Source organism: Poromitra crassiceps (genome assembly GCF_964638095.1).
Source record: "Poromitra crassiceps genome assembly, contig: HAP1_SCAFFOLD_77, whole genome shotgun sequence".
In the NCBI taxonomy this organism is placed as follows: domain Eukaryota; kingdom Metazoa; phylum Chordata; class Actinopteri; order Beryciformes; family Melamphaidae; genus Poromitra; species Poromitra crassiceps.
The window spans coordinates 573,305-589,197 of record NW_028152249.1 but is presented as its reverse complement, the minus strand read 5'-3'; the positions used below and the strand labels follow the sequence as shown (position 1 = coordinate 589,197).

Here is a 15,893-nt window from a genome sequence, read left to right as displayed (position 1 = left end):
TAACTGTGCAAATAATTCGATGTTGATGTTACTGAAGAAAACCTGATGGGACCCAAATGGACTCAGTGGGATCTGAGTTACCATGAGAAACTCTGACAACAGTTGTACATATCATCAATCTGTGACATTCAATACATTCCAGGAGTTATTTTGTGTTGTATAGTTGTGTATATAGTTGTAAGTTGTATAATAAATTTTTTCGTGAACCCATTTTTTCTTGTCTTGCCTTGTCTACTTCTACTTCAGTTAGCAATTTCCTACATTTCCCAGAATGCCTTTCATCAACCCTGAGAGAACGGACCTGAACTCAAACTGCTCAAACTCTTCCTCTTCTACGATGGATTTCTCCTTTTATTATTGCTGATATATGTATATATATGCATAATTCATGTATTCATTCAAGACTAAACAGACAACATGGCCCATGGATATAGTTTAGATTAACTTTATATCAACAATTTCAGGTTCGGCCACACACACACACACACACACACACACACACACACACACACACACACACAGAGCATAGAATTTGGTATTACAATGAGAAAAAACAAGTATTTGTCAAGTGTAAAGTATTAAGAATGTATTACATTTAATCTTGATATTCATGTGCTGTATCTTATAACAGGTAAGAAATAAAGTGCTTTAAATGTAATACGAGTGCATTTTAAAAATCAATTTGACAGAAATTATTTCGACATCTTTCATCATTGAAAACCTTCATAGATTCGGTGAGAATCAATTTGGCACAATTTGGCAAAAAATAAAAAATCTCTTTAGTACAAGATGCATTGCTGTTTTTAAAGCTTGGATTTGCATGGTCCGGAGGGACTGATGGAGGCGTAGTGAGCCAGCAGACGGTCAGCCTCCCTCCAGCCGGACAGCAGGGCTCCGTGGACGGTGGAGAAGTAGCAGGAGTGAGTCGCCTCTCCGGCAAACAACACCTGCAAGGCCTGCTGGGATACAGCAAGCAGTCAGCAAGCAGTCAGTCAAAAGAAACAACACCTGCAAGGCCTGCTGGGATACAGCAAGCAGTCAGTCAAAAGAAACAACACCTGCAAAGCCTGCTGGGATACAGCAAGCAGTCAGTCAAAAGGGGACAGGGGCCTCACTTTGTTCTATCTGTTTGTGACTAAACAAAATATCTGGGTCACTTTATTACAGATCAAATATCTGATGATGATGACAAGTACAGACAGCGCCATATGTTATATGCACAAGCTAACACCTTAAGGAAATTCTATTTATGTTCAGACCTTGATAAGATTAATCTCTTCAGAGCTCACTGCATATATATATATATACATACTGCCCCCTTGTGGGTGAATTTAAAAAAAGCATGCATCCACAAGCTTCAGGTTGCTTATGACGACTGTTTGCAGATATTGCCTAAAAATAACAGGTGGAGTAGGCCTAGTGAAAGTGACTTGTTCAAACAGGTGGAGTAGGCCTAGTGCAAGTGACTTGTTCAAACAGGTGGAGTAGGCCTAGTGCAAGTGACTTGTTCAAACAGGTGGAGTAGGCCTAGTGCAAGTGACTTGTTCAAACAGGTGGAGTAGCCCTAGTGCAAGTGACTTGTTAAAACAGGTGGAGTAGGCCTAGTGAAAGTGACTTGTTAAAACAGGTGGAGTAGGCCTAGTGCAAGTGACTTGTTCAAACAGGTGGAGTAGGCCTAGTGCAAGTGACTTGTTCAAACAGGTGGAGTAGGCCTAGTGCAAGTGACTTGTTAAAACAGGTGGAGTAGGCCTAGTGCAAGTGACTTGTTCAAACAGGTGGAGTAGGCCTAGTGCAAGTGACTTGTTCAAACAGGTGGAGTAGGCCTAGTGCAAGTGACTTGTTAAAACAGGTGGAGTAGGCCTAGTGAAAGTGACTTGTTAAAACAGGTGGAGTAGGCCTAGTGCAAGTGACTTGTTCAAACAGGTGGAGTAGGCCTAGTGCAAGTGACTTGTTCAAACAGGTGGAGTAGGCCTAGTGCAAGTGACTTGTTCAAACAGGTGGAGTAGGCCTAGTGCAAGTGACTTGTTCAAACAGGTGGAGTAGGCCTAATGCAATGTGAAAGCCCTAGTGCGTGAGTGTGTGTACCTGAGAAGGTGCACCCTTTGCAGGCAGAGGTTCCCTCAAGTTGTCCAGGTCCTGCGCTGAACAGCCTCTTCCTGGGTAGCTGTAGGATCCACAGGTCCAGGGGTCGTGAAACCACTGGGAGCGCAGGATTCTCCTCGGTGTGATGGTGGGGTTTCCTAAACACACACAGTTACTTTACAACAACAGGTGTCTGACAGGTGACAATGCTTCAAAGATCAAGGCTCAGAAACATCACTAGAACATGGAAGGATCCTATCCACCTTACTTCTAGCTGCCATGATGCCTGATGGGTGCTTCTTCCGCTTCCGGTGTAATAGACTGTTTTACAGTCTATGGTTTTAACTTGACAAAAAGAATGTCTGTGAGGATTTTACAGCAGAGCCATTCTGCTCTACAGCCGTGTCGTTCGGGTGCTGGGATAACGTAATGCATTGTGGGTAGTCGGCTACTGTGGCTAATGCGTAATAGTTCCTTTACATGGCAGTAAAACACCACTGAATGACCAAATTGATTTAACTTTTAACCATTTCGAGTAACACTGTTTCCATACGGACCCCCAGCGTTGGTTAGTTGTTTATAACGTGACTATATTTATAACGGACTCCAGTTTCCGGTTTATAATTTGGGTCTGCGGCCGAGTATAACAAAGGAAATGGCAAGCTGCAACAATAAGTCACGTTAAACCGGACCTTGTTCCCACAATTATCTTTTACAATGGGGCATTCAAAAATAAGGTGGATAGATTCTGTCAAGCAATGTGCTGTCACTGAGTATCGTCCCCCCCCCTTCCCCCTGCTGCCCCGGGCACTACCGCCTCTGCCGATCTGATGAGGGCCGTAGATAGCCTGGGTAAACCCAGCCCCCACGTGACCTGCTCTCAGACCTCTGGTTCTCAGTCACTAGGGACTGAGAGCAGGTCTGAGAGCAGGTCACGTGGGGGCTGGGTTTACCCAGGCTAGGCCGTAGACATACACACATAATTCCTCCGATACATGCAGTTGCCACCCGCTTCTTTTCACCTGATGGCGGGCAGCTTCACCAGCAGGACGTAGCGCGTGGGAGGATCACGCTATTGCCACCAGTTCCCTTCCGCACCGAACAGACGCCCCGACCGACCAGAGGAGGCGCTAGTGCAGCGACCAGGACACGTTTTTGTTGTTGTTTTTTTTACACAGAAGGGTTTTCGACTCACCTGTGAATCTTCGGATGAGCTGCGTGACTGCGAGTGTGACTTCCTGTTCAGGCAGCGTCTCCATATACTCTGACTCGTGACCAGCGATCCAGCCACAGAGAACGTGGCCGTACCTGAGTGCAGACATCAATAATAAGATGAGGAGTTGCACAACGTAATCCCCCCCCACATTGTACTAGGCCAATTCCCCCTGCCAAGCTGTCTCGATCATTGCTCCAACCGGTCTGCCAATCTGGGGAGAGTTGTAGACTAGCACATGCTTCCTCCGATACATGTGCAGTCGCCAGCCGCTTCACTGGCAGGACAACTTGTAGCTCGTGGGTGCCCCCGCACAGCAGAGGTTTGACTCCGTAACTCTTATCTATGCATTCATTTTGTTTGATATTTTTCTGGAAATAGAACAGAAACAAGCGAGGGAGGCATCAGAGTCTCTTGTGGTTCCTGACCTTTCAGAGGGTTTGAGAACAGTGAAGCCAAACATCTTCTTTATCCAGGATCTCTGTATATCTGACACCTGGTCCACCATATTCTCCTGGACAGAGATAAGAGATGAAACAGATAGTTCAAATGTGCGTGTGTGTGTGTGTGTGTGCATGTGTGTGTGTGTGTGTGTGTGTGTGTGTGTGTGTGCACTGTGCGGCAGTCTGTATTTTAGCCAGGGGAGAAATCAGATTTGAACATGCATACTAGAGATGCATCTTACCGTCCGGCCACACTACACACCTCGTCCTCCCACACCAGGTAAATGACTTCACAGTCAGCATCCCACCACGGGGAGTCAAACTCCACAAAGATTTTGTTATTCGTTCCAAAACCAATTCTCTGGATGGAGTGCAGCTTGTGTAGCGGGAGAGGCGGACGGAACAGGGTGGAATGGTGCTTCTTTAGGTATCCTGAGCAAACAGAAGAGAACAGAACATTAGAGAACAGAACAGAACAGATAGAACAGAACATTAGAGAACAGAATAGAACAGAACATTAGAGAACAGAACTAGTTTCTGCTCACACCGAGTACACACTGTATAGCAGTGGTTCTCAAGGTGGGGTCGAGGGACGACCAGGGGTCCTTTAGTCAAGTTTACATGTTAAACTTCACCATATAAGAATGTATAAGGATGAATATTTTGATCATAGTTTCACTGTTATCTTTCTGCCTAAAATACAGTTGTGGAAAAATCTGGACAAAATTGCATGTGATAAAACTATTCTCAGATTTGTGTTTGAGTTAGACAAACTCTCATCAGATGGGGGTCCACGGCCTAGGCAGGGCATTCACGACGACTACTGCATTTTAGTAGTGGACTACTCCCAAAAGGTAGTTGACTAGTCACGCGAGATATCTCTTTTTCCCCCACCCAATGAAAACGATCAATTCTCATCATGGTCTCAAAAACAGCCAAAGGGTTAACTAATGTAGGCGGGACAAACCTATAGAAAGGTATGTGAAATAGCAGTCCTGATTGGCTCTATAGAAGGGTATGTGAAATAGCAGAGTCCTGATTGGCTCTATAGAAGGGTATGTAAAATAGCAGAGTCCTGATTGGCTCTATAGAAGGGTATGTGAAATAGCAGAGTCCTGATTGGCTCTATAGAAGGGTATGTGAAATAGCAGAGTCCTGATTGGCTCTATAGAAGGGTATGTGAAATAGCAGAGTCCTGATTGGCTCTATAGAAGGGTATGTGAAATAGCAGAGTCCTGATTGGCTCTGAGAGGCTGCTTACAAATGAGCCGCTAAACCCCCGCGACTTGTCTAAAGATACCAACTGTTTGACTGCAGTAACAACATCGAGGGCAGTCTTTCCCTCTCTAAATACCTTCAATTTGGTGGTTTCTTTAACATGGCATAACGTAAGAAAAGTATTGTTCAATTAAATCTATGTTCTATTTATTTATTTATATTGTTTATTCCTAAAACCACAGATGAACGATTAGTTGACTATGATGCAGTGTTGACTAGTGGTTTTGAAAGTCGACTAGTCTGTGAAAGTAAACAACTGAACTGATATACTCTTGAACTTTGAAAAGAGACCTCATAAACTTTATATATTCCAATGGTATAAAACACAATGAGCAGACACAATGTCTACCTAGAGGCACGGTGACAATAACATGGTCAGCAGCCTCTCGCCGTCGACACATTCAACCATCACAGGGTCTCCCCCCCTCTCTGTCACAGGGTCTTCCCCCCTCTCTGTCACAGGGTCTCCCCCCCTCTCTGTCACAGGGTCTTCCCCCCTCTCTGTCACAGGGTCTCCCCCCCTCTCTGTCACAGGGTCTTCCCCCCCTCTCTGTCACAGGGTCTCCCCCCCTCTCTGTCACAGGGTCTCCCCCCCTCTCTGTCACAGGGTCTCCCCCCCTCTCTGTCACAGGGTCTCCCCCCCTCTCTGTCACAGGGTCTCCCCCCGTCTCTGTCACAGGGTCTCCCCCCCCTCCCCCTCTCTGTCACAGGGTCTCCCCTCCTCTCTGTCACAGGGTCTCCCCCCCTCTCTGTCACAGGGTCTCCCCCCCTCTCTGTCACAGGGTCTCCCCCCCTCTCTGTCACAGGGTCTCCCCCCCCCTCTCTGTCACAGGGTCTCCCCCCCCCTCTCTGTCACAGGGTCTCCCCCCCTCTCTGTCACAGGGTCTCCCCCCCCTCTCTGTCACAGGGTCTTCCCCCCCTCTCTGTCACAGGGACTCCCCCCCCCCCCCCTCTGTCACAGGGTCTTCCCCCCTGTCTGTCACAGGGTCCCCCCCCCCCCTCTCTGTCACAGGGTCTTCCCCCCCTCTCTGTCACAGGGACTCCCCCCCCTCCCCCCCCCCCCTCTGTCACAGGGTCTTCCCCCTGTCTGTCACAGGGTCTCCCCCCCCCTGTCTGTCACAGGGTCTTCCCCCCTCTCTGTGCTGCTCCAGTGGACACAGCACACCGGCCGGCTCATGCGCGATTGTACGTGCAACCCCCTAGTGGCCAGATGATTTTTTATTTTATGTTGATGAGGGCCGAAACAGCCTGGCACTGTTAACATGACTTGTTGGCACCTCTATACTATGCTTTACGGTACCCATGATGCTGTGCTGGCTGCGCGCTGTGATGACGTGTTATGTTGTGAGCCGGGAGCGGCAAGTTGTCATGCTGTTGAGAGCGGAAAAGTAAACGAACTGATATTAAATAAACGTCTCATTATTGAGTTAACATGGTAGCAGAGGATGGCTGCCTCTAATAACTACAGACTGCCTCCGACATTCGACGAGGGAAAGTCGTACGAAAACTGGAAAAATGAAGTGGAAATGTGGAGACGGGTGACGGACCTCGACAAGAAAAAACAAGCACTGGCTGTAGCGTTGTCGTTGGATGGCCGACCAAGGGACATTGCTCTAGAAATACAAGCGGACGATCTAAACAAGGATGATGGTATGAACACTTTGATTCGGGAACTTGACAAAGTTTTCATGAGAGAAGAGAAAGACCGGGCTTATGAAGCGTACTCTGTGTTTGATCGAGTGTCAAGGAAAGACGGCGTCGCTATGGCCGAATACATAGCGGACTTTGAACAGAAATACAACAAGATCCGTAAGTTTAATATGGTTCTGCCCGACGCTGTTTTAGCGTTTAAACTCCTCGATACAGCCGGCCTTGATGTCAAAGACAAGCAACTAGCATTAACTGCGTGTGGTACGCACACTTTTGCTGATATGAAGTCAGCGCTCAAACGAGTATTTGGTGAGAAGAGTGAGCAGAAGACTGGAGCAATCAACGTGAGCCAAGATGCCGTGTACTACACGGATCACAGAAGAGGAAGAGAGCAGTCACGAGCCCAAAGTAGCCAAGCTAGAGGAGGACCACTCGCAGGCACTAACCCGCTTGATAAGTATGGACGACGAACAAAATGTGGAATTTGTCAGAGCACATACCACTGGGTGAAAGACTGCCCACACAAGAAAGAGCATGTAAAAATGACAAGTGAAAATCAATGCAGTGAAGAACCTGATGAGTGTAACTTAACACTGTTTTCCAAGGAATCAGATTCTGAAATATTCATGGTTGAAGCTCTAGGATCGGCTGTAATCGATACAGCATGCACGAGGACAGTCTGTGGTGAAAAGTGGCTGAATAACTATGTAAAGGGACTAAATGAGAGAGACGTACAAAAAGTGATAAACACAGGCAGCAGCAGGCCTTTTAAGTTCGGGGATGGACATGTTGTGCATTCCACAAAAATGGTCAAAATCCCAGCCAAGATAGGAAAAACAAAATGCTGCATAGAAACAGAAGTAGTCCCATCTGACATCCCCTTACTGCTAAGCAAAGCCTCGCTAAAAAGAGCGGGAACTGTCTTGGACTTAAAGAATGATACAGCAACAATGTTTAAACAACAGTTAGCTCTGGAGGTTACATCCTCAGGCCATTATTGTTTAAACATATCAGATAAAGATTCCCCAAGTGATACATATGAGAACATAGTGCTAGCAATTACAGACAACATGACTGAGGAACAAAAGCATAAAGCTTTACTTAAGCTGCACAAGCAATTTGGCCATGCGTCAGTTGATAAACTTAAGAAACTGCTGATTAATGCTGGAAATGTTGATGATAAGAGCATTGCTATTCTAGAAGAGATAGTAAACAAATGTGAGATATGTCTCAAACACAGCAAACCTAAACCTAAGCCTGCTGTTGGTTTGCCCATGGCTTCCCGTTACAACGAGACTGTAGCAGTGGATTTGCATGAGCTGGAGCATAATGTGTGGTACCTTCACATTATCGATCACTTCACTCGCTTCAGTGCTGGCAGCATTGTCACCTCCAAGAAACCAAGCGTGATTGTGAAACACATCATGCATTCCTGGATCAGTGTCCACGGCCCACCGGAGCGACTTTTCAGTGATAATGGAGGGGAGTTTAATAATGAGGAAATAAGAGACATGGCAGAGAATTTCAACATTGAAATAAAAACCACTGCTGGCTACAGTCCATGGAGCAATGGCTTGCTGGAGCGCCATAACCAAACGCTCACGGAGATATTGTTGAAAGTTAAACTCGACAACGGATGCGACTGGAGAACGGCCCTGGATTGGGCACTCATGGCGAAAAATACAATGCAGAATGTGCACGGCTTCAGCCCATACCAACTGGTATTTGGACAGAATCCAAATCTTCCCTCTGTACTAGTCGATAAGCCACCGGCTTTAGAAGGAACCACGATGAGTGCATGGGTAGGACAACATATAACAGCGTTGCACACAGCAAGGAAAGCATTCACGGAGTCAGAGTGCTCAGAGAGAATAAGGAGAGCTCTAAGAAAGCAGCTCCGTCCAACAGATGAGAAGTATGAAACCGGAGACAAAGTCTTTTACAAGAGAACAGACTGTGTTGAATGGAAAGGTCCTGGAGTCGTGATAGGACAAGACGGGGTAGTAATATTTGTACGTCATGGTGGGACATATGTCAGGGTTCACCACTCTAGGCTGAGGAGAGCTAATTGTGATCACAGTGAAGGGGGCGGGGCTAGTGCTGAGGGCCCAGAGCCCCCACCGCAAAATGACAGTGATGGAGGTAACTTAGCCGCTACTGATAGTGACATAGAGGATGATAATGATGCTGGTTATGTTGCAGGGCTCCTCAACAATGCTGTAGCTAACGCTGATGGTGGCGATCATCAGGATGATCAGCCACAGCCAATAGGCATAAGAGTAGGAGGCTCTATAATGCTAAAAACAGGACAACAAATTAGCTATGTGGACAACGACACTGGTATTCCTCACACAGCAAAAGTGATGGGACGAGCAGGAAAGGCAACAGGCAGACACAAGAACTGGTACAACCTACAGTACTCAGAACCCCCTGATATTGCAGGTACAGAGAGGTCAGCTGATCTTACTCAGGTAAACAATCTTCAGATTGTGCCACTGAACAATGATGTACTATGCTCTGAGTCTGCTGTGCATGAAAATGTTTCATTTGAAAATGCAAAACTTGACAATGATGTACTATGCTCTGTTATACATGAAAATGATGTGTTAGTCACAGAGGATGTTTCATTTAACAATGCAAAACTTGACGAAATTAGTAACTGGGAGAAAAATGGGGTGTTTGATGAGGTAAAAGATATTGGCCAAAAGAAGGTATCCACCAGATGGGTGTGTACACTGAAGGAAACCTCTGATGGTATAGTGCCCAAAGCACGTCTAGTAGCTAGGGGCTTTGAAGAATTTGACACAAAAGATCTTCACAAAGATTCTCCCACGTGCTCCTCAGATTCACTCAGGATACTGATGTCAGTTATATGTCAGAGACAGTGGACACTACACTCCATGGACATCAAGTCGGCTTTTCTTCAGGGGGCGGAGCTGTCTAGGGACATTTACATTCGGCCTCCTCCTGAAGCCAAAAGTGAAGGAACATTGTGGAAGCTCAGGAAATGTGTCTATGGACTAGCTGATGCATCGCTCTACTGGTACAATAAAGTCAAAGCAACACTGCTGAGAACGGGGGCCACAATGTCACAAGTGGATCCTGCTGTTTTCTTCTGGCTTGATGAATCCTGCAGTGTCACTGGAATCCTCGCTTGTCATGTGGATGACTTCATCTGGGGTGGCACTGACACATTTGCCACTACAGTCATTCCCCACCTCAAAAAGGCTTTTCAAGTGGGGCGTGAGGAGCATAACAGCTTTCGCTATGTGGGGATGGAATTTGCCACAGTAAAAGGAGGAGTGGAGATGCAACAAGACCTCTACATAAAGAATCTTCAGCCCATTCTCATGGACTCAACAAGAGCTTTGGAGCGGGATTCTCCTCTCACTGACTGTGAGACTGACAAACTGAGGTCAAAGATAGGTCAACTCCTATGGGTAGCTAGACAGAGCAGGCCGGACATTATGTTTGATACGTGTGTCCTTGCATCTAGCTTAAAACATGCCACTGTGCAAACTCTGCACGAAGCTAATAAAGCAGTAAAGAAACTCAAATCAGAACATGTCACCCTAAAATTTCAAAACTTAGGAAATGATGAGTTTTTGAAGCTTGTTGTTTTCAGTGATGCTTCCATGGGAAACCTGCCTGACGGCGGAACACAGGGAGGACATCTCATCGTTCTGATGGGCAAAGAAGGAACATTCTCGCCTGTCTGTTGGCAATCTAAGAGGATCAGGAGAGTGGTTCGGAGCACACTGGCAGGAGAAACACTTGCTCTTGCTGATGGTATTGACAATGCCATATTTCTATCCTCCCTCTACTCTGAACTGACCACAGGAAAGGTCACTGTAACGACGAGCCGCCGTTACTAGTGGTCTTAAAATATAAATGTGATATTGAGTAAAATGGGGATGAATAAATCTATATTTTTGCACTGAATTCATTGGCAGATTGGCACACATAGCTTTGCACTATTGTATACAGGTTAAATGAGCACACAGTATTTTATAAACATTTATTTATTGATTGACTGATTGCTGATTGTTGATTGCTCATGTGTTGCAGCCATCTTCACTTTCGTGTGCGCAGCGCGGACAGTGGGCTGCCGCCTCGTCGTTCGCCTGTGAACAAAGAAAACAATAAGCATTGATTTATGACTCAATGTAGCGAAGGTGGTAATTAAAGAGTATAATTGTAGAACTCAAGACAATCATGTATGCTCAAACTTACCTCTGCCTCTTCTCCTCCTCCCAGGGTGTCCAGTGGGCAAACAGTTCCCCAGGTGCTCTGGGCACCTATTAATGGGTCCGGGAGGGTTACATCAAGTGGGAAGTGGGTAGGGGGAGGTTTGGGTTGTCTATTTGGGGATGTTTATTTTTGTGGTACATTTGTAGGTATGGTTTGGGTATATGTGGGTGTGTATGTATTTGTAGAGATTATCGGTGTGTTTTGGTAGTGGGTTTACGTGGATGTTTAGTCTTTGAGTTCTGATTTGTGTGTGATAGTGCCCTGTGGAGTTTGGTATGTGCCAGCTAGCTGATTGTCTGCTCACCCTATATAAATGTCTCAGTTGTGTTTGGAGGTGTTGCTGTCAGGTGTTGGTGTACTCTGTCAAAATGGTGCTTAAAATAAATTTGACATGTTAAACTGTCAGCATGGGCTCTGCTCCTCCTCATTCTTCCTCCATGACCGCTCAGCATCCTTACAAGTGGTGTCAGAAGTAAAGGCCGACAGCACCTTGAGGAGAACACAATGGCCACAAGGAAAGGACCAAAGACAAAGCCAGACCAGTTGGAGGAGCATGATAAAGAAGAACCAGGTTCGTCTGACCAGCCGGGGCCATTAGTAACAGGCAACCAGCCGGCTGATAAAATGGAGGCGTTGACAAGCCTGGTGCAATCTCTGGTTCACTCCCAAACGACCAGAGAGAAGCAGATGGATAAAGAGTCTACACGCCAAGAACAGAGGTGGAAAAGCATGCAGCACCAATTTCAACAGATCCAACAACAGGTAACGGATTTAAGAAAAGAATGTGAGAACAGAACTGAGCAAGGTGATGATGGTGATGATGATGACGATGATGATGATGGGGAAGATCTGGGGATGGTGGCCAGGCAAGGCGGCCAGCTGAAGGGGCCACAACCACCACCACAGAGGGCACCACACATCCACAGAGACCCCAGGTTGATACCACTCTCACCGGATGATGACATTGAACATTATTTAACAACATTTGAAAGAATGGCCACTGTCTGCCGGTGGCAAACAGATGAGTGGGCTATTCATCTTGTCCCTCTGCTCACAGGTAAGGCACGCAGTGCTTACGTTCTCATGGACATTGTTGATTCTGAAGATTATGAGAAAGTCAAAGAAGCTATCTTGGCTAAATATGAGATTACAGCCAACACCTACAGAAAAAGATTTCGCTCACTGGACATTAACCAGGGGGAAACCCCACGGGAGCTGTATGTTCGATTGAAAGACTTGTTTAATAAGTGGGTTAAACCAGAGAGCTCCAATGTGAAAGAAATTTCTGAACTTTTGATTCTGGAGCAGTTTTTAAGGATGGTGGATCCGGAGCTCGAGGTCTGGATCCGTGAACGTGACCCAAGTTCTGCAGAGCAGGCCGCCCGGTTTGCAGAGACTTTCCTGTCGGCCAGAACTGGAAGTAAGAGAGCCACCATCGGCCGTGACAGTCAGTTCTCTTCCAATAAACACTTCACTCCCAGTAGAGCTAACACTAGTAGGAAGTCTTTCTCTAACTCTAGGCAAGAGACACGCTGTTATCAGTGTAATGAACTAGGTCACACACAGTACACATGCCCTGTAACCAAACAGAGTCAGCCTTCTCTTCTGTGTTCAGTCCCCAGACCCACTCGCTTACACTCTGTTCAGGGAAACATGCACACTGTAGCAGTGTTGGTGAATGGTCAGCGGGAGGAGGCCCTTTTAGACTCAGGCAGTGTTCAGTCTGTAGTTCAGTCTAACTTAGTGCCTAGAGAACAATGGAGTGAGACTACTTCCAACATTAGCTGTGTTCATGGTGATGTGAAAGAGTATCCCACAGCTGAGGTTTATATTACTGTAGGTGGCCAGAGTTACCTCTTGTCAGTAGCTTTAGTCCCCAAACTGCCATATCCAGTCATCCTTGGCAATGATGTCCCCACACTGCTAGACTTGATACAGCAGGTGAGAGATAATGACCAGGTTACCGGTGAGGGCCATGTAGAGGGCGCTGTTGAGGCACCAATGCGGGAGGGTAAAGGTCCACAGCTAGAGCCCCAACCTACAGGGTTGACCTATAACATGGTGATGACTAGGGCTGAGAAGGCCAGAAATGTCCTTAATGAGTTGCCTTTTGCAGGAGTTGATTTGGAGTCAGGCCCAGTGAAGACTCCCAAATCTAAGAGCCAGAAAAGGAGGGAAAAGTTTTTGGCTACTGCCAGGGAACAGAGTGAGGAAGCAGCCATGCCCGACCAGTAGGGGTGTCACAATATATCGTCCCACGAAATTTCGCGATAGTAAAACGTCACGATATGTATCGTTGAGATTAAATCTCATATCGCAAAAAAAAAAAAAAAAAAAAAAAAAAATCAGAACTTTCTTTTTTTTTTTTTTTTTTTTTTTCAAAAATAGACTAAGAAACGTCTTTGTTTGTTGAAGTTCAATGTGTGGAAAGTAGTTCAGTTGAACAAGTCTCTGAAGAGACACATGAGAAGTTATACAGGAGAGAAACCATTCAATTGAGTTTCTGGCAAAACTGTTTACTTGACAGGAAAAACTGGAGATGCATAAAAAATAGACTAAGAAAAGTCTTGTTGTTTGAGTTTGAAGAAAAACTGAAGATGCATAATGAGAATTTATACTACTGATAAACATTTTAGTTCAAAGTAAATCTAAGTGACGGTGTAACTCATTCTATTTCAAGATAAGCCTTATCTCCAATCTCATGTTTTTTCTAGTTGTTATTGTAATAACAATTTCCCACAACAGCATGTTTTGTATCTGTGCATTTCAAATAAAATACTACTTTTCCAGTCATATATTGTTATTATTCAAGTTTAAAAAAATATCGTTAAAATCGTATCGTATCGTATCGTTATCGTGAACCCAGTATCGTGATACGTATCGTATCGTGAACTGAGTGTATCGTGACACCCCTACCGACCAGTCTGTAGAATTTCACATCCCCTCTGACATAGCAGCACTGCAGCAAGCTGACTCGATGCTGAAACCCTGGTTTGACAAAGTCTCAGAGGTTGAGGGTGAGAAACAGGGCAAGGCAGACTGTTTAGCTGGTGCCAGCTATATCATTCACAATGGCATTCTCTACCAGCGTCAGGGTAAAGTTGAGGCCTTAGCTTTGCCGCAGAGCCTTATAGAGAAGGTCATGGAGCTAGGTCATTCCATCCCCTGGGCAGGCCACTTAGCTTTCCAAAAATCCCTCAACAGGATTGCTAGTAGGTTTGTTTGGCCAGGTATGTACACCCAAGTTAAGGATTTTTGTGCTTCATGTGCAACATGTCAGCTAACTTCAGCTAGGGGAGTAGCTCGTGCCCAGCTTCAGCCATTGCCAGTCATTAACACACCATTTGACAGGATAGGCATGGATGTAGTGGGGCCCCTTGAAAAAAGCTCCTCAGGGAATCGGTTCATATTAGTGATCTGTGACTATGCCACACGTTACCCAGAAGCTTTTCCCCTTAGATCTGTTAAGGCCAGACAGGTTGCTAACTGCCTTCTGCAGCTGTTTTCAAGGGTAGGCATACCTAGAGAGGTCCTCACAGACTGTGGAACAAACTTTCTGTCCAAACTGCTGCAGCAGGTCTATAAGTTGTTAGGTGTGAAGGGCATTAAGACCACCCCCTACCACCCCCAGACAGACGGACTGGTGGAGAGATTCAACCAGACTCTTAAGAACATGCTGCGGAAGTTTGTTTCCCACACAGGCTCTGATTGGGACCAGTGGCTGCCATATTTGCTTTTTGCATACCGTGAGGTGCCACAGGCTTCAACAGGATTCTCACCCTTTGAACTTCTCTATGGTCGCCAGGTGAGGGGGCCACTGGACCTCCTCAGGGAACACTGGGAGAATCCAGCTACAGACCAGGAGCATGTTGTGGCCTATGTTGTTAAAATGAGAGAGAGACTTGAACAGATGACTGTTTTAGCACAGGAGCACATGAGGACTGCACAAGCGAACCAGAAGAGCTGGTATGACAGAAAGGCCAGGGAGAGGACCTTTCATCCAGGCCAGCAGGTGTTGTTGCTGCTTCCAACCAGTGACAGTAAGCTGTTGGCCAAGTGGCAGGGGCCTTACCAAATCACCAAGCGCCTGGGTAAGGTAACCTATGAACTTCACATGCCTGAGAAATTGAAAAAACATCAGTGTTTCCATGTTAACCTGTTGAAAGAGTTTCAGGTGCCTGCACAGCCAGTGCAGCAGCCTGTCCAGCAGCAGCTCCTCATCCGTGCCCAGGGGGCTGAAGAGAGAGAGCAGGCATTCCCCTCTGACACTTCTGAGCCCAGTACGGTGCAGGTATCCCACCTCCGGCCTGTCCAGCAGGGGCAGATAAGAGCATTGCACGATCCGGAGCTGTTCCAAGAAACACCTGGCTTCACAACTCTGGTACAGCACAAGGTTCGCCTGAAAGCAGATGCCACTCCCCGCCGGAGGTTCTACAGGATCCCTGAACGTTTGGTGCCAAAGCTCAAGACGGAGATTGAGCTGATGTTGCAGATGGATATAATTGAGACTTCAACCAGTGAGTGGTGCAGTCCCATCGTGTTGGTACCTAAGAAAGATGGTTCCCTCAGGTTCTGCATCGACTTCAGGTATCTCAATTCAGTTTCCAAATCTCAATACTATTCAATGCCCCGCATCGATGAGCTGCTGGAGAGAGTGGGGAAGGCCGCATTCATCACCACGCTTGACCTGAGCAAAGGGTACTGGCAGCTGGCCCTGGCACCTGAGACCAAGGAGCTGACTGCTTTCAACACACCATATGGCCCTTTCCAGTTTAAAGTGATGCCGTTTGGTCTGCAGGGGGCGCCAGCAACGTTTCAACGACTCATGGACCAAGTGCTGAGGGATGTGCCACAGTTTGCAGCTGCCTACTTGGATGATGTCGTCATTTTCAGCCAGACCTGGGAGGAACATGTTGCTCACCTTCGGCAGGTCCTCCACCTGATCAAGATGGCTGGGCTTACCATCAATCCACACA

The 15,893-nt window shown here is 46.5% G+C and overlaps 1 protein-coding gene across 1 annotated transcript; it reads right to left on the bottom strand.

Annotated features, from left to right (window-relative positions):
* Positions 1-753: 753 nt before the first annotated feature.
* LOC310800795 (peroxisomal N(1)-acetyl-spermine/spermidine oxidase-like) lies at positions 754-5,417 on the bottom strand (the record flags this gene model as incomplete). Its single annotated transcript, XM_083664716.1, has 6 exons — positions 754-956; positions 2,086-2,240; positions 3,278-3,390; positions 3,724-3,809; positions 4,001-4,170; positions 5,366-5,417. 6 exons carry the CDS (start codon positions 5,415-5,417, stop codon positions 804-806), a joined length of 729 nt encoding a protein of 242 aa, XP_083520842.1. The 3' UTR covers positions 754-803.
* Positions 5,418-15,893: the final 10,476 nt, after the last annotated feature.